The following is a 19,600-nucleotide window of genomic DNA, read 5'->3' on the forward strand; positions in this document are numbered from 1 at the left end:
CTATCACAGAGAGGAGCCAGCAAAACATACTCCATTACAACTAAAATTTATGCTTGGTGTGATTTTCCTTCTTAAAACAGAAGGAAACTTGCAATAATTCAGCTTTTAATTAATATTTGTGGTTACCCACAATGCACCACTACTGAATATGCAAATTATCTCTATATGCCCCTGTAGCATACACAGCCACATTAACCCCACAGCCTGTTTCGGACTTTTGGTCCTCATCAGTACATGGCAGGGATTGATATGGCTGCATGGGATAGGGCTTGGACCAATACAACAGAGTAACCAAGCAGCTGAGGATGACCCAAACCACTAGGAATGTACAGGGGGGGGGGGGGGGGGGCAAAAGAGACCGAAAAGCCCTCCTACTAAAAAGCAATGCTTGGTGTGATTTAGGTGTTATTTGCAATCTTCTAAACTAGTCTTTTAATACTCTTTTATTAACTGCTCCATTTTACCCCTCTGAATTTATAGTAACATACAAATATGATTCTCAGATAAGTTATGATAAATTGCTTAGCAAAATACTAAAACATATCACTACCTGATTTTTGCGCCCTCAAGGTACAACTGGTTTTTCCTTTTTTCTAGATCAGGCTTTTCTTCAGCAGCAAGTATAGTTAATAGCTGATCTTCTAAACCAATTGGCGTGATCATGAAATTGACGAGAGTGACCTAAAATTAATAAAATATTTAATACTTTCATCGATGGTCTACATACTTCTTTCATTTTACTGATCATTTCTAGTTGTTCTATTTCAAAAGATAAACTAGTGAACACAGAATGCAAACTAGGCCATGCCCAACACAATGACACAGAAGCTACGCATGGATGCACATGGGGTATGCATCCATAAGTGGAAGTCCAGTGAATTGCTGAGATTTGCTAAGGCTCTGCAGATGAACACTAAGACTCCAGTGCAGGAGATTTGGGCGCAGCCGGTGCCACCATAGGCCGTAATAGGAAATACGGCTATAGCAACGCACAGAGTGTAACTTCAGAAGACAGAGCTGAAGTTACATTTAAAACACTGTAATTCAGCTTCCAGCTGGAAGCCGATTTACATCATTCCTCACTATCCATGGCGGCCTGGAGGGGGAATCCATGATGCATGGTCTACAGTGTGCAGCCCTCGCCCTTGCCATATGTGATTATCTCTGAGATATAAGTAAAATATTTTTTATACAATGTCTAAACATTTAAAGGTAGGGTTACATATTCACTCCTGCTCTCCTTCTTGGCCTGGGACAGCCACTGCATTCAAGTCTGATAATCTAGTGCTCTAATCAATGCTATGGAAAAGACCATATTACCATCTTCCAGTGTGCTTAACTTTGAGCCTTGAACACCACATATTCATGAGATGATTGTTTTGGTCCATCTCAAGCATTTGTACAGTTGTCCCACAACATTGTTTAGTGATCTGCCATGGCAGAGTGCAAAAATGAACAGCAATGAATTAGCATTAATTATTTTTTTTCTTCCATGCCACAGAAAACCACTCACTGGTTTGTTGCCCATTGTCCAGTCTTTGTTTTCCATAGGACTCCACATGCTGCTTGGCTATAGCTAAAAGTATGCCTGTACAATGCTGGTCCCTGAAAGTCTCACCTTTACAACTGCTTATTAACAAACATGAATGGTGACAGTAATCTATTATGCGTATGTTGCTTTTATTTTGTAGGAACGAAGAGGAACAATGAAAAGTCATACAATTTTAATCTAATTTTGACCAGCAAAGCCAAACAAGGGATTAAAGGATTCTTCTAATATGGTATTATTAAAGTCTTGTACTGTGGGGACAAAGGGCTGCATAAATTGTAGGTCAGAAATTCCTTGAGATCTGCTTTGGACAGAATGCATTAAGATGCAATGGGGCCCAAGGCTAGATAGCAGTTTTTGCACACCTCTGGTGGTCATCTAGTTTGTTTTTTTTTTTAGTAAGATTTGGTTGGGGGTGGCATCCTCCAGACCCCTAGACTCTCTCCAGGCCTTGGTCAACTGCTTAAAATTGCCTTGTGGATGATCCGGCTCTAGGTTATGACCCCTAATAAGATTGGTTAGCCTGGCTAGTGTGTATCTGTCATTGCACTTAAGGTGGCCAACTGGCCATACATCAGAAGATTTGGCGGTCAATCGACCATACGATTCAATTATTATAATCGGAATCGAATTAAAATTGGTGACACATTGGTGACACTGAGTGCGTGCTCGGTCGACGATGTGACCAATTTCGAGCCGAAATTGGTTAGACATGCTTCAAGATGTCGGGCCTACTTGCTCAATCGGGTGCGTGGCGGTAACAGCGAGCAATATCGGGATGAGCGATGAAACCCCCGCTGATGTGTGTGTATGTATGTAATGTATATGTGCTGTAATAGGCATCTATACATTACCTGTCCTGTGTCGTTGGGTCCACCCTTCTACCGCTTACGATTAGCCATGAGGGGGGGAGGGCAGAGCTGTGGGGGGCCCCAACTACTTCCCCTTCCTCTGATACAGGGAACTATACTTCAGATCAGGTGTTTTTGTGGATACACTTGATATGCTGGGTACACACTATGAGATTTTATGGTCGATTTACTGTCACATCAATTATTTCCAACATATCCAATTTGCTTTCCGATCGATTTCCGAGCATTTACTGATTGATTTCCTATTAAAGTTAACAGAAATCAATGGGAAAATGCTCGGAAATCGATCGGAAAGCAAATCGGACATGTTGGAAATAATAGATGTGACAGTAAATCGACCATAAAATCTCACAGTGTGTACCACAGACATAACAATAGGGGATGCAGCCCATGCTCCCGTTTAGGGACATATTTGAGGCCTGGAGGGGTCGCAGCATGAGGGGAGAGCTTGATGGCACATCGGTGGGGAGGGGGGGGGATGGTCCCCCTCCTCCCTCACCTCGGGCTCTCTCCTCTGCGCTCCCCTCCAGCATTGAATAAAGTGTATGCAGGCGGCGGGGCAGCGGCAGATACATACCTTCCGTGCGCTCCAGCAATGTTTCTCCCTCTAGTGTCTGACGCGACTTCCTGCTTATACAGGAAGTCGCGTCAGAAGCTAGAGAGAGGGACATCCATGGAACGCACAGAAGGTATGTATCTGCCACTGCCCGCTGCCTGCATACACTTTATTCAATGCTGGAGGGGAGCGCAGAGGGGAGAGCCCGAGGTGAGGGAGGGGGGACCATCCCCCTTCCCCACCGACGTGCCACCAAGCTCTCCCCTCATGCTGCGACCCCTCCAGCCCCCCAAAAACGGTCCTAAGCTGGCCCCAGGGGGGAGGGGGAGCCCGCTCAGAATTTCTGCAGGGGGGCCCGGTGATTCCTAGTTACGCCCCTGGTGTGTACCCAGCATTATGGGTGTGAAGATCATAATGGCCACACTTATTTTATGACCCCTGTGAGATGTGCCTCAAGGCCATGAAGGACACCAAAGCGGAGGTAACAAAAGGGGTGTGAACATTGGGGGGGGGGCTTAAAGTTTTGCTAGGGGGCCCCCATGAATAGCAGTTACACCACTGTGTGGACATGATTAATGTCCAGGCATTTTTTTGGTGGAGATTAAAGTGATCTAGATTTTACATTGTAAACTCCAGGAGATACGAGAATAAAATACCATCAGTGCAGTTTATATTTTCTATGATATATTTTTAGTATTTACTTTCTTATTCCCATGTTATTTTATTAAGGATATTATGCAGCAAGATCTCTGATTTGAGCGTTTATTTTTACATTACCATGATTTATCCCCTTTTTATCTATAAACTGTTTCTTAAAATGGCTTTTTATAGAAGACAAGGAATGTGTAATGCTTGTGAAATGATCGTGTTACACTGTATTGTCTGCTAAAAGAAGGACCTCACTGTGAAAAAGCAATACTTACTGCACAAAAGCTCTAAAATCTAATTAGAAAAAAATCCATTTGCATCCTGTCTCTGTGACTGCACAGCTGTATTATTTTGACATCTACATAAATATGAGAATAATACTATTAGAACTGGGAAAACAATTCCACAGTCCAATTATAACTTCACAGCACTTCATTCATTATCCCCAATGTATTTGCATTTCTACCAATTGGACTAATTCCTATAATTTCCTTGTTCAGTGGATAGCAGTAGGAAAACATACTTTGACAGACACTTCAGGAAGGTAATGAGGATTTCGGAGGCGGGTGGTCATATAGAGTTTAAAATCCCTGCTGTAATGAATAACAGCCTCCCCGAGCCGGATGTATTCCACGCCATGCTGTTTAAACGTCTGTCTCAGCAGTACAGGCTCCAAGATTGGATCAAGCTCTTCCGTGAGATTTTCTATCAGCATGGGCGTCCCAAACTAAGACAACAAAAAGACATTTTAAAGTGAGTGAAAAACAAAAAAAAAATGCAATCAAACCAGGTAAATAAACAAAGAGTCACTAAATTAATTCAGGGAAATGTTGTCAGCTGTAATGTGACTCCGTTTAGAGGATACAAAACGAGATACCTTGGGAATCTGAGTGACAGATCCGTTAACCTGATACGAAATTGCAGAGCTTTATTTATTTACCTTATTCGGGCCCTGTAACACTTCTGCTTGGTATGCCGGCCGCATGTCACGGAAAAAAAAATAAGGGAGAAAATTCTCTATATTAAAATAGGTGATATAACCATGAATCGAATATGTGCAGAGAGCTGCTAGCTGTCAAAGTGCTTAATATAAGAGATTTGTCAGCTGTTTGCTTTATCGATTCCCCTTGAACAGAGCATTGCTGGTGGCCTTTGCTTTATTCCTGTAGAGGTCGTGCGGTTTAAGAGCACCAAAATAAACTCTTGCTGTGGGAGTAATGTTAATGAGAGGAAGGTCAGCAGAATCAGATACAGAGCTGTAATAATGCAATGACAACACTGGCAACGGTTGGGAATAAAAAAAGATAAATGCAGCTAGAGTTTAATTTAATCCACCCTTAAAGCAAGGATTTTTCTTCTTTAGCAGAAAATAACAGAGACAAACCTGTTACCCCTTTTGATTCGGTAAAAGGGGTGTTGATAAATGGAGTCCACAAGGCTGATAAATGTGTTCACTAGGACAACACTATTGCTAACCTGTCAGCGCAATGCCCTTGTTTCTGAATGGCACACTATTCACTAGTGAAGTACTAAAATTATATCAAGAGTACACAAGGAGGCTGTTCAGCCCAGAAACACTCCAAACGATCAATCCAGCTGTATATGATTTGTAATAAATTGTTATGCAACCAGAAAAATGAGTAGCTCATAGGCCATTGACTAGTGGCCACTGGTCAGCTACAATAATAATTGGTTTGGGGTAGCGGTGGGCAAAGTAATTTCAGGTAAGTGTAAAATGCTGTTTTGTATACTTTCCTAGATCATCCAACTCTGGAAAATTGTGTAATGTCAGGAAGGAGGAGCAAAGGAAATTTTCAGGGCTCGTTTCCACTATAGCGAATCCGCATGCGGGCACTGCATGCGGATTCGCATAGTCAATGTAAGTGGATGGGGCTGTTTCCACTTGTGCGGCGGTGGGAGAGTTTTTCGGAGCGGCAGAAATCTGCACAGATTTCGCGTGCAGGAGGAATGCGGGCGAATCGCCGCTAATGCATTTAATAGGGAAATCGCATGCGGCTTTGTCATGCGGATTTCCCCGCGATTTCGCATGGTTTGCTATGGAACTTTACTCCGGCAGTGACATGGTTAAATTCGCCTGGCTCCTTGCCATGCGAAATCGCATGCAAAATCGCGGCTAAATCCGCATGTCGAAACGCAGCCGCATGCGATTTCTTCAGCGGTGGAATGCAGGCGATTCCGCATCGCAACAGTGGAAACGAGCCCTCAGGCAGCTAATCAAGTTTGCCATGTAAAGTTCGCCATTCATGTAGTGTGAAATAAAAGACAATCTTTGTTCTGGAATGTATTACACTGTTAATGGGTTGTGATGAGTCCTGCACCCTGCCTATTGATGCTGTTTGTATTAGTTTGCATCTGATTTGCATTCAAGGGGTGTATTTAACCCCTCTGGGGGGTGCACACCTCTGTTGGTTTAATTTCAGTTGCAGCCTGATCAGGAGCTCTGCCAATTATTCCTTGTTCTTTACAAAATGTGTAGACCATTTATGGCTAGCAGGCCCAGGTTTACACTGTTATAATTGTTAGTTAGTGGTTAGGTCTATTCTGTGAAGACATATCAACGTCGTGGAAGAGTCTAGTACTGAACAATCTGTGCGCAAACTTCTTTTAGAAGCTAGCATCCTCCATTTGCTGCATTTGTTTTGAGTGCGAGTTGTGTAATCTGCCCGTGTTTTGGGCTCCAAATAGAACTTGTCGGCTTGATAAAGAGAGGAGGCTCCTCTCGAAACATCGCATTGACTTGCACTGTTTCTGCTTTTTAATGCCTTAAAAATAAAAAGAGCTTGAATACATTTAAAGACGGTGCTGGGTCTCTTCTCTTTGGAATTATCACTTGTTGTTCCTGGAGGCAGAGGGACAACAGCCAAAGCATGTCACACTTGGATGGTTGGGTGCTGCCTACTGCTGTCTTTCCCGGGTTTTGGGCTCTGCACATCTATGCAGCTGGTCCATTCAGGTGCAGTCTGCATTTGGAAGCTCTCCCATTGCCTCCTGTTGTACAAAAACGTGAGTCTACTTATGGCTAGCTGCATTCATGTGTATCAGTTTGCATTCAATTTATCCAGATTAGGGTTTAGTGCATAGTTTACATCTGATTTGTATTCAAGGTGTGTATTTCAGTCCCTAGGGGGCGCTGCACACCTCTCTTGGTTTTATTTCAGGTGCAGCCAATTTTTGCTGCTTGTATTAACCCTGACATTTCTATGACACAACCACACCCGCACTCATATTGGCCAATATTTCTGCAAGTTAGTCTTACGGTGGCCATACATGGTACAATTTTGTCATACTATCTTACCATTTCTATGTAATATAAGGGAACTGCCTAAATTATCCTTTCAATATATTCACTTAATTTACCCTTATACTACATAGAAATGGTAAGATTGGATGAAAAAAATGTACTATGTATGGCCACCTTTAGAATTATAATGCCATTTTAACAGAATTCCCAAGCACTTTGAGGTGACCCAAAACCACTAAGAAAGTAAAGGGAGCTAAAAAAGAGAGAAATACCTTCTGTTTTAAGAATGCAAATTTCACCATTGCAAATCTGCCTGTGAGGATTTCCCTCAGACCAACAGAAAAAAACTGGCCAGCAAGTGAGCACAGACATTGTCTAAGCTAGACCAAAATGCACAGGGCTCAATATGCAGGAATTTGCATGCAATAATCACACAACGTTTGCGAAGGAAGCATAGGTCTCACCAGTTAATGCAGATACAGTACTAAGAAAGTCACTGATGACAGGCAGTTCCCTCAGTAATCAGGCAGCAGCTTAAACAGGAAGCATAGGTCTCAATGGCCGGTGCTTTTTAGGTAATCCATTGCAGGCTCAGAGTAGTGAGCATATAGCAAGCAGGCTACAAATGGCTGCCAGTCCGTCCACCGACCATAGTTCATGGGTCTCCGACTAACGTATAATGCATGCGGCCACCCACTTTCCACTAAAGCTGCATACAGAATGCAGGGGCCAAAATAATGGTCTACTATGACAGAAGCTATATTATATCCAAGTTAACTTTATCAGGTGTTACTCCCACATGCTTATAATGCTGCATAACTAATCTGTCTATCTATCTATCTATCTATCTATCTATCTATCTATCTATCTATCTATCTATCTATCTATCTCTCTATCTCTCTATCTCTCTATCTCTCTATCTCTCTATCTCTCTATCTCTCTATCTGTCTATACAATGTGTGGGCAAGGCAGGTTCATCGCTGTGTATCATGTGGCATCTGTGTATCAGTAAATCTTGCTCCTCTCACCAACACAAGTGTGGCCAGGAGGACCAGCACCAAACAGCAAGGCCCCTTTGCATAAGATGCCACACAAGTAGAGCAAGCTTTAGCATGCATTAGTACCATTTTCTTGAGTTAGGATCACTGTCTCTAGAGGGGCAATACACTGGGATGAGCAGGCAAAATTTGCAAACTTAATTTCGTAGCAAATCTGGCAAATTTTTTGCTAAGCAAAACTGTTGCAAAGTTGCAGCCAAAAGTCGCCAAATTTTACATTTGCATTGAAGCCTATGGAACTGTTTTTTATGATTCATAAAAGACTGGGAAAACTTTTAAAATGTTCACATTAAGTTTTCATTGAAATAAATTACATTATTTAAAATGTATGTTATTAGGAGGAGCAAAATAAACAGACATGTGAAATTTTCTACCTGTGCTATTAACTTACCACCCACATTCATGCTAATAAAATGAACGTGGTTACTGTACACCTAGCACTTAAGCATTTCCTATCTATTTTTCCCTTCCCAGAAATAGGGCTAACCTAAATAATTGTCTCGTGGCCTATTTAGGGAATTTGACACCTGGTGCTGATTATTTACAGACACCTCCCCCTCCCTCCAACAACAAAAAAAACTTCAACCAATTTATTTGATGTTAGGACTGACATGTTGGGGAGCCAAGCATGTCGCTGCAAATTTGGGGGGATTTTTGAGCTGGGAAAAGAGAAAAGATTAACTTATATACTCGCGTATAAGCCTAAATTTTCAGCACAAAAAATGTGCAGAAAATTTACCCCTTTGGCTTATATGCGTGTCAGTGGAGCAAAATGGATGGTGTAACAGGTTTTGTTACTGGCAGAGGAGTGTAAGAATCTTGCACTAGTGATCCTGCTCTTGCCAGCTGGCTCCTTGCTGTGTCTGTGACCCCCATGCCCTACAACATGGTGTGCAGTGTGTGCTGCTCAAGACGACCTGTGCCCCCTGGCTTGTGAAGTGAATCATGCCAGCAACGTGACAGTGGTGCAATGATCAGGGATTCTTCCTGTCTGGCAATTGTTGTGTCTCAAATGTATGATGCACTCTAGTGGCGTCTTGAGACACAGCTGTACTATCCTTGGGGCACATCTGGCTATGGGGAGGGTGGCTGGGGGCACATCTGGATACTGTGGAGGGGACACATCTGGATACTGTGAAGGGGCCTATACTGGGGAGGGGATTATACGCAAATCAATCACGTTTTCCTGGTTTCTGAGGGAAAGTGGGTACCACGGCTTATACCTGGGTCTGCTTATATGCGAGTATATACGCTACCTGCAATCAAGCTAATCTAAATTAGCCTGGAGCTTGCTTCTCTGCTCACTTCAGAAGTCCTCTGTCAGCACCTGTATCACTGGCCTCTGCAACAGCAGACTGTCCTGCATTATTGATTATTTACTCAGATCAGGATAATCAATACTCCAAGCACTCTGGTATTACAGCAGCCAGTGCGCATGGCTACTAATGACAGGCAACTTTTGCAGCACTAAACACATCCTGCCACTTCTCCCTGCTAATGTCTCAGCTGCAGCACAGCAGTCATTCTCTCCACTCACCCTGCTGCTCTGCACATTCACTCACTGCAGGCTGTGTGTAGAGAGTGAGGAGACACATTGCCCATGGGACAGGAAAAGGGAGGGGGGCTACATATAGTGCAGGAAGTAGCACAGTCCCCTGCATTGTCTGCTGGTATTTTCCTGAATGTTGCCCAAATTATGAAAAAAGGTCCCAGGTGGAAGAACACAGTGACTGTGAACCATTGTGGCACCCCTAGCAATGGCTACACCCGGTGCTGTGAGCACCTGCAGCCTTACGGTAGGTATGCCACTGAATTGTCTACTCCCTTGTAGGACAATTATCACATAAAACTGTAAAATTGTAAATACATACAGTACATATAAGAAGTAAATTTCTCCCAGACTAAAATGCACTGTAAATTACTGTCACTTACAGTAGATAGTAAGAGAGCTGTCAGACCTAAAATATTTTGGTCTAATCAATCTCCTCATGGGAGATTCACTGTATTACCTTTACAAAGGCAGTCCCTAGAAATGATCTACACAAAGTTGCTAGCCGGACTCATTTGCACACTATTTTGGCAGTTAGACTGAGCACCTTCCATTCAGTAAGTGCTTTTGTAAAAAAAAGAAATAGTGGAGAATCCCCCATATGATGGACTAGTCCAAAATCGGTCAGACCTTTATTATTATTTATCTATTTAAAGTGATAGTGAAATAGGAAAAAGTTAATTTATAGTGCATTTTATTTTACAAGAAATCTACAATTTATATGTATTTTTTTATTGCAATAGTTGTTCTTGCAAGAAAGAAGAATTGACCCAGAAATCTCCAGCTTTGCAATGAATGAATGAATGATAATGAATATCTAGTTTTCAAAAGTGTAATTTATAAATGGGTGCTCTGAAAACCAGAGATTTTACCTAACACGTATGTAGGATTTATTTAAGTTTATTAAGATAGCTGGTGTACTTAAACAATAATAGTATGTATTTACAATACAGCCTTTCACTATAAAACTTTAATGTAGCACACACAGCAGACATAGAAAAGCAAACCACAAAACTTTTCACACTTCAAATCATAGCATGATCTATATTTGCTTTCAGTATCGCTCTGTAGTTGGCAACATGTTGACATGCAGCTGGGATCTTAGGAAAAACATCCAGCTGTTAAAATTAAGCCACTAATCTACAATGGATGGTTTGCATTTTTAGTGTAAAACTGTTAACAAAACCCCCACAAGGCTGAGATTCGCCTGTTTTGGTTCTTGGTGAAGTGAAACGGACTTGAAAGGAAAATAAAAACTGTGTCAGTCTCTCTCTGTGCCAACTGACCCCATGGGATGAAACAGACAGATTTCTAGCTCCAAAGGGTCTTTCTTGAGATTTTTTTTTTTTATTTCTAAAAACCTCAAGGCAGTCTTGCTCAGCCATGTAGAAATAACAATTCCACCTACATAAAGGAGACTGTACAATGAACCGACTTTTCTTAACACAATCCATAAAAACAAGCCATACTTTCTAATTTTTAATATCAGAATACATTGTGCAGTACTGCTAAATATAATACAATATTGCCATTGTAAGGAAAATATAGACAAAAAAAGGGATTGTATATGTGAATCCTAATATAGAACATTACTTAAATGAAGACTGGAAATAATGGATAACTGATTATTTAAAGACATCCCTAAAACAGCTTGCTATTTTTATATTACACACAGGAAATGTGATCATAATTTGACATTTTTGTAAATCTTCTTTAAATCTGATTGCATTAAGCAGAGTTCCCCAACCCTGTCCTCAAGGCCCACCAACAGTACATGTTTTGCAGGAAAGCACAAACATTCACAGGTGTGGTAATTGGTGTCTAGAGATGGCCCGAACCTCCAATTTTCAGTTCGCGAACCCTGTTCGTGAGCCTACCGCGACAGTTCTGTTCGCGCGAACCGCAATAGACTTCAATGGAGAGGCGAATTTAGAAATGTAAAAAAAATTATGGTGGCCAGAAAAATGATGGAAAATATGTTTCCAATGGTCTAAAACCTGAACAGAGACATGGGTGAGTGAGATACACGTCAAACGTCTCAATAAAAAACCTAGATTTGACACAAACCACAGTTTTAAGGTCAGAAATCTCATTGAATGTTGAATTGCAGGCCTACACTGCGGAGGAGGGTCTTGTCTTCCAGGGAATTGTAGGATTTCAAAAACCAGCTCACATACATTGGCTGGGAATCAAACCCAGGTCTAGTGCTTGGTAGGCAGCTCTCCTCACCGCTATACCACCACCAACACTACATGCTGAAGCCAGCCTAGCATGTACCATTATGATATATCCAAGAGAAAAATGAGCTTGCTTAGGGATTTGTAGGATGTCAAAAGCCAACTCACATACATTGGCCAGGAATCAAACCCAGGCCTACCGCTCTGTAGGCTGCTATCCTAACCATTATACCACCAACACAACACACTACAATGCTACATGCTGAAGCCAGCCTAGCATGTACCATTGTGATATATCCAAGAGAAAAATGAGCTTGCTTAGGAATTTGTAGGATGTCAAAAGCCAACTCACATACATTGGCCAGGAATCAAACCCAGGCCTACCACTTGGTAGGCTGCTATCCTAACCATTATACAACCAACACAACACACTACAATGCTACATGCTGAAGCCAGCCTAGCATGTACCATTGTGATATATCAAAGAGAAAAATGAGCTTGCTTAGGGATTTGTAGGATGTCAAAAGCCAACTCACATGCATTGGCCAGGAATCGAACCGAGGCCTACCACTTGGTAGGCTGCTATCCTAACCCTTATACAACCAACACAACACACTACAATGCTACATGCTGAAGCCAGCCTAGCATGTACCATTGTGATATATCCAAGAGAAAACGGAGCTTGCTTAGGGATTTGTAGGATGTCAAAAGCCAACTCACATACATTGGCCAGGAATCGAACCCAGGTCTAACAATTGGTAGGCTGCTATCCTAAACATTATACCACCAACACAACACACTACAATGCTACATGCTGAAGCCAGCCTAGCATGTACCATTGTGATATATCCAAGAGAAAAATGAGCTTGCTTAGGGATTTGTAGGATGTCAAAAGCACGCTCACATACATTGGCCAGGAATCGAACCCAGGTCAACTGCTTGGAGGGCAGCTATGCTCACCACTATTCCACCAACACTACAGGCTGAAGTAAGCCTAGCTGGCCTGGGAAGGATGAAAAGCTAGGTGGCCATGCAACCATTTCTGCTAACCTAAAGCTTACTTGTGTCTTTTACAACACATTGGCTTAAGACTTTACCAAATCCAATGCTCCAATATGGGGAAGCTTCTTTATTTGCTGTTTTTTTGTTTGTTTGTTTGTTTTTTAAGTGTGGTGTCACAGTTCACTCATCTCTTCAACTACAAGAAAGGCCCAGGAGTAGTCTTAGCTACCGTAATATCTATGTTAAGGCAGGGCCTTTATTACATTTTCTCCTACAGGGCTATGGAAACCGTTTTGCCCATGCGATAAAGCGAGGTGCAAAAATGAAATCATGCCTAGCAGAGGTTGGTTTTGATCCATCAACCTCTGGGTTATGGGCCAGCACACTTCTGCTGCGCCACTCTGCTTACATTTGTATACAATCTTCAAGTTTAAGAAGGGTACATTAGTTGAAATAGTTACACTACAATCATGTTACAGCAAGACCCTAATGACACTTTCTCTTAAGGGGCTCCAGGAGTGAGTGTAGTCTGATTGGCGACAATGTGCCTGCTGACTGTGATGTACAGGGTCAAAGTTGACCCTAATGGAGCATTATGGGAGACGAACTGAACTTCCGCAATAGTTCACCGTCGCTGGCGAAAGTGAACCACCCAAAGTTCGCCTGGAACTGTTCACGGGCGAACCGTTCGGGCCATCTCTATTAGTGTCTCAGCAGAGTTGATCAAATACCTCTGTGGATTTCCACAAAGCATGCAATGTTGGTGGGCCTTGAGGACAGGGTTGGGGAACACGGAAAGAGGGAGAGGGTGAAAGAAAAAAGCTACAGGATGCTGAAAGTTTCTGGAAGAGTCATTAACCCCCTTGGTGTTATGATTCTTTCCGGATTTTAGGGTTTAAAAGCGGTGCAATTTTTTTGCATGCTTTTAGATTTTAAAACCTAGAAACAATCATGCTGCTAAGGAGTTCTGCAGCAGCTCAGCTCTCACTCATCTCCCTGGGATCTAGTGCTGCAGTTTTCCCTCCATCCTCATGATGGTGCTGTAACTCTTTAGTGAGATTGTCGGCTGTCGTCACGACGACAGGTGGGGATCTCACCAAGGGGAAGAAGAGCCTCGGAGGAGAGGAAGTAGAATGGCAGAGAACGCCGGGATCCCCCGGCTGGTGAGTTAAAATGCCACTGCACTCATTGCTCTGCACAGGGGATACTGTTCCTAGCATTTTTTTCCTACCCCGAGCTGAACTCGTGATTACCGCTAAGAAGGTTAAGGGCTACTGATGACTACAGTGACTATATGTACACACACATGCACATACACACAGATCCCTGAGGTTCCGGTATTTTTTCCCATGCACAGATCAACACAATATCATTAAAAGATATTTCATTTAAAGCACACCTGAACAGTAACAAAAAAGTTGATGTTTACTTACCTGAGACTTCTTTCGGCCTCCCCATAGTAGTCTTTGAGGGCCCTCAGTGTCTTTTGGATCCCCTCCATTGTCCCTCATTAAAAGCTGGGTTGCAGCTATGATGCATGCGCTGTTCCTTAAAGAGACTCTAAAGCGACTTTAAAAACAGCTTTTTACCTTATATTATACATGGGCATGTTTGCCCCTGCTTAAACGCTGCTATCCCGTGGAAGAACGAGGGGTCTTTACCCCGCAAATACCCTCCGTAGTGCCCGGGGATCGCTTCCTGCTTGAGGCAGGGCTAACGGCCGCAGCCCTGCCTCTCAGTGTGTCTATCAGCGCTGATCGCTGCCTCTCCCCGCCCCTCTCAGTCTTCCTTCACTGAGAGGGGTGGAGGAGAGGCGGAGATCCGCCGCTGATAGACGCGCATGGAGGCAGAGCTACAGCTGAAAGCTCTGCCTCCAGGAGCAGCAAAATCTACTACCAAGTTGGTCGTGGATTTTGCAGGGGGGGATTTGGAGGGGTGAAGACCCCTAGTTCTGCCGTGGGAGAGCGGCGTTTTAGCAGGGGCAAACATGCCCATGTAGAATATAAGGTAAAAAGCTGTTTTAAAAGTCGCTTCAGAGTCTCTTTAAAGGACCTCTGTCGCGAAAATCTTAAAATTTTAAATATATGTAAACATATACAAATAAGAAGTACTTTTTTCCAGAGTAAAATTAGCCATAAATTACTTTTCTCCTATGTTGCTGTCAATTACAGTAGGTAGTAGAAATCTGACAGAACCGACAGGTTTTGAACTAGCCCATCACCTCATGGGTGTTCACAGGATTTTCTTTATTTTCAAAATGCACTTAGTGAATGGCAGTTGCTCCGTCCAACTGCCAAAAAATTGTACGGTGAGCAGGGAGGCTGGCCAGCATCTTTGTATAAATATTTTTCAGGGAGTGTCTTTATAAAGACAATGAGAATCCCCTATGGAGAAATGGACTAGCCTAATACCTGTCGGTAATGTCAGATTTCTACTAGTTACTGTAAATGCCAGCACCATAGGAGAGAAATATTGTATGGATCATTTTACTCAGGAAGAAAAGTACTTCTTATGTTCCCATTGCCAGGAGCATTCTGTGCATGCGTGGTTTGCAAAAAAAAAATTGTATCCATGCATGCACAGAATGATCAACATGAACAAGGAGGTGTGCTAATGGATGGACAGCAGATGTGCCATAGTTGCTACCCAGCCAGGTTGGAGACAGCCAGGAGGGGAGACAGCGGATCATTGGAGGGAACCCAGAAGACACTGAGGGGCCTTGAAGACTACAGTGGCCTGGTAGAAGTCCCAGTGAAGAAAAACTCAATTTCTGTTTGTACTGGTTTAAGTTGCTTTATTTTGATTAACTGAAAAAAAAGGCTTGCTGCAGCATAAAGACGAATTTAAAGAAAAAAAGCTTAAAGGACACCTGAAGTGAGAGGGAGATGGTGGCAGCAATATTAATTTCCTTTTAAACACTGCTATTTGCCTCGCTGTCTTGCTGATCCTCTGCCTCTAACACTCTTTGGCAAAGATCCTGAACAAGCGTGCAGATCAGATGTTTGACTGAAGTTTGACTGGATTTGCTATATGCTTGTATCAGGTATGTGATTCACACATTATTGATGTATGAAAGATCAGCAGGACAGTCAAGCAACTGGTATTGTTAAAAAGGAGATTAAATGTGGATAGTATTTGCATGAAAAGTATAATATCCTGTCAATGACTGTGCCCTTTACACATTGTCCCTTTTAGGGGAAGGATATTATAATTTTCACACAAATACTATCCACATTTATTCACCTCCTTGGTAAGTCAAGAGACAAAACCAAGCCTCTCCCCCATTTTCATCTGACCTAGGGTGCCCCCCCCCTTCCTGAGCCAAAAGAGTTGTGGATCGAACCCCTTGTTTTGTGTGGTATATGTAATATATCTTCTCAGTTGTATTATAGGGAGATAACATATTATCTTCCCTAAGCACTAGAGATATAGGAATTATCATATCCTAATTGGGAATGTAATAAGAATTGTCTGTAAAGATGCTATCTAACAAATTGTAGTGAATCTATGATATCTTATATTACTTGTGGTTTTAAATGTTGAAATACAATATTTATATTTTTAATGCAGCAGGGTCAAAACCTGGAGATCATAAGTGGAATCATAGAACACAATTACACAGTGAGCAACAGGAGCCAGATGAGCTGAGGTTCTGGTAGAGGTCTGGAATGGTTGGAGTCCTTAATTGAACTGCATGTGTATGTCTTATTATTCCATACTTAAAGTCTAAGCAGTTTTGTACCATTGAGCAATGGAAGATCAACTGTCCAGACTCTTAACCTTTTAAGGACCACATGCTTACACCCCCCCCCCCCCCCCCCTAATGAATAGGCTATTTTTTTTACAATTCAGTTCTCTGCAGCTTTAACAGCTTGCTGCAGAGTAATACAACTGAGCAGTCAAATAAATCTTGGCTCCTTTTCTACCCACCAACAAAGCTTTCTGTGGGCTCTGATCACTGCTGCAGGCTGTTTTTTTTTGTAAATTAATTTATTTCTTATTTCATTTTAAATAAATGTGGCTATTTTTTTCTCTCCTCCCTCCCTCCCCCTGATGACCAATCAGGGTGATCCACTTTTATATGCATCAGCCTATGAGAGGGGATCATGTTCGGAGCAGCTCTAGGGGACAGCAAAGTGACAGGGCTGTCCCCAGTACAGCGCTGCAATAGATCGCTGTGCTGTACAAGTGAAAAAAAACAGCTGTTTCTTTCTTTTTTTTTTTTTTACAGTTTGCCAGCGGTGATCGCAGCTGCGGACTGTTGATGGAGCTCCGGTCCGTCACTCAAGCGGGGATGCTTACTTGGGTGATCCCCGCTTATCTCCTCCCTCAGGACTTGACGGCAGTCGGCCTTAGGCAGTCCTGGGGGAGCCACCTTGCGGCTGCCAATTGGCGTTAGGCAGTCACAAGGAGGTTAATGCCATTGTAGAATGACACCTACTGGTGAGCACTGGTACCACAGACTATGTACAGTGCACAATGTCACCAGCAGGTAACACAGGGTGTTGTAGGTATATGAATTTGCAGTCTTGCAGAAAAACACTTGCTAATCACAGGAGGAAGTGCATACACTGCATAATACAATGCCACCAGCAGGTAAGACAAGATGAAGCAGAGCTCCCAACATGGAGCAAGCCTTAAGCTTCGTATACACACACTAGAAGAAACTCGGCTCTCAACTGTTCGTCCTGCAATCCATCCTGGCAGTTCCCTTAATCAGAACAATGAACGAGAGCATTGTTCTCCCCACTTACCCTACGCATTACGCGATTTCACTGCCACTCCCCACTCCACCCCCCGCACTGAACAGTGCACATCACTCGCTTGCAAGGTAGTGATGTGTCTGCACAGCCTCGGCCTTGCAATGTTGCCCAAGGGAGCAAGTGAATAAGCCTTTACTTGTAAATTAGGGAAACAAAGTGGCAAATCACTCACTCATGTTATAATACACTATATATGGAAAACCCCATAGAGTAATTATTATTATTATTTATTGTATTTATAAAGCGCCAACATATTACACAGCGCTGGACAATAAATATATACAATGATACAAGGATGACATACATAGGGTTATACACATAGAACAAAGTTATACATACAAATTGTACAAAATACATGATCATGCAATATGGGCTGGTTAGGTAGGCCCAGTAATACAAGTACAGGCTGTCATAGGACAGGAGCACATGATCCTGTAGATTACACTAGGGAGTGGAGGACCCTGCCAGAGGCTTACAATCTAAAGGGAGGGGTGGAAACACTAGAGGGGCTGTTAAATATTCCTTAGAGAGTTACTGTGTGGTAGGAGGTGGGTAGGCCATCATAAAGAGGTGGGTTTTGAGGGCTTGCTTGAATGTGTTGAAAGAGGGAGCAAGTCTGATGGGTGGTGGAAGGGCATTCCAGAGGGTGGGGGCAGCTCTTGAGAAATCCTGGAGGCGGGCATGGGAGTGTGAAATGCGCGGGGTGGTGAGGCGAAGGTCGTTGGAGGAACGGAGGGGGCGACCTGGTGTATACTTGTGAACAAGCTGCGAGATGTAGGTAGGGCATGTTTTGTGCACAGATTTATACGCCAAGCATAGAATCTTGAATCTTATCCTGAGACGGATAGGGAGCCAGTGCAGGGATTCACAAAGGGGAGATGTGGATGCAGAGCGGTGCGAAGAATGGATGAGTCTTGCAGCCGCGTTCATCACTGATTGAAGGGGGGCAGTGCGTTTCAGGGGGAGGCCAGAAAGGAGTGAGTTACAGTAATCAAGGCGGGAGATGATGAGGGCATGGATGAGCAGTTTGGTCGTGTCCGGGGTTAAGAATGGGCGGATCTTGGAGATATTACGGAGGTGGAAATTGCAGGCTCTTGTGATGTTTTGGATGTGTGGGATGAAGGAGAGGTCAGAGTCCAAGGTGACACCCAGGCAGCGGGCCTGGGAGGTAGGGAGAATGGTTGTGTTGTCGATTGTGAGGTGGAAACCTGGGATGGGTGCAGCAGCATGGGGTGGAAGGATCAGGAGCTCAGTTTTGTCTAGGTTAAGCTTTAGGAACCTAGCTGACATCCAGGAGGAAATTGCTGAGAGACACGAGGAGACCTTGTTTATGGTGGTGGCTGAGAGATCGGGGGTATGGAGGTAAATCTGAGTGTCATCTGCATAAAGGTGGTAATTGAAGCCCAGGGAGGAGATAAGCTTGCCAATTGAGGAAGTGTATATGGAGAAAAGAAGGGGGCCTAGAACAGAGCCCTGGGGGACCCCAACTGAAAGGGGGGCAGGAGTTGAGGAGGAGCCATTGAAGGAAGTGGTGAAGGAGCGATTGGATAGGTAGGAGGAGATCCAGGCCAAGGCAAGCCCATGGATGCCCATGGACTGTAGTGATTGGAGGAGGAGGGAGTGGTCAACAGTGTCAAATGCTGCAGAGAGGTCAAGGAGGAGCAGGATGGAATAACTGCCTTTGGCCTTGGCAAGGGTAAGGTCGTTGACCACCTTGGCGAGGGCTGAGGCATTGATTCAAGTAAAATATAAAGGAGGTCTTCAGCTCACTTGCTAGAAAGCCAGCAAATCAATACTGTAAATACAATAAAAAGAAAAAAAAATAGAAATCATACAGTATAACAGAAAAAGCAGAGCCATTAAGGGTTACAAATTATTGTCATCAATTACAGCAAGATTTATTAAATTATGTGTTAAATCTCCATTATAAAAGGTAATAACACAGAGTATATAATCAATTAAACTGGATATTTAAAAACATACTTAATATATGAGAGTGAAAGGGAAGAAGGCAAAAGCTTCACTTTCAGACTGAATATACAAGCCAATTGTTCATAATATTTTCAGAATTATCTGAATAGGCAGGAAGCCATGAGATGAGTAGTGAACAGGTGCCTTGGGGTCATAAATCATAATAAAGAGCTTGACAAGATGACAGAGACTA

At 43.0% G+C, this 19,600-nt stretch overlaps 1 protein-coding gene across 1 annotated transcript in view; it reads right to left on the bottom strand.

Moving 5' to 3' along the window:
- Positions 1 to 19,600, bottom strand: part of LOC137562326 (dynein axonemal heavy chain 3-like) — a 1,996,682-nt gene that overhangs the window by 257,225 nt on the left and 1,719,857 nt on the right. The window contains exons 63-64 of the mRNA XM_068273663.1: positions 4,149 to 4,352; positions 551 to 681 (exon numbers count right to left, since the gene is read on the bottom strand). Of these exons, the coding sequence (XP_068129764.1) occupies positions 551 to 681; positions 4,149 to 4,352 (335 nt within the window). The remainder of the gene's footprint in view (positions 1 to 550; positions 682 to 4,148; positions 4,353 to 19,600) is intronic.

Source organism: Hyperolius riggenbachi, chromosome 3 (assembly GCF_040937935.1).
Source record: "Hyperolius riggenbachi isolate aHypRig1 chromosome 3, aHypRig1.pri, whole genome shotgun sequence".
Classification (NCBI taxonomy): Eukaryota; Metazoa; Chordata; class Amphibia; order Anura; family Hyperoliidae; genus Hyperolius; species Hyperolius riggenbachi.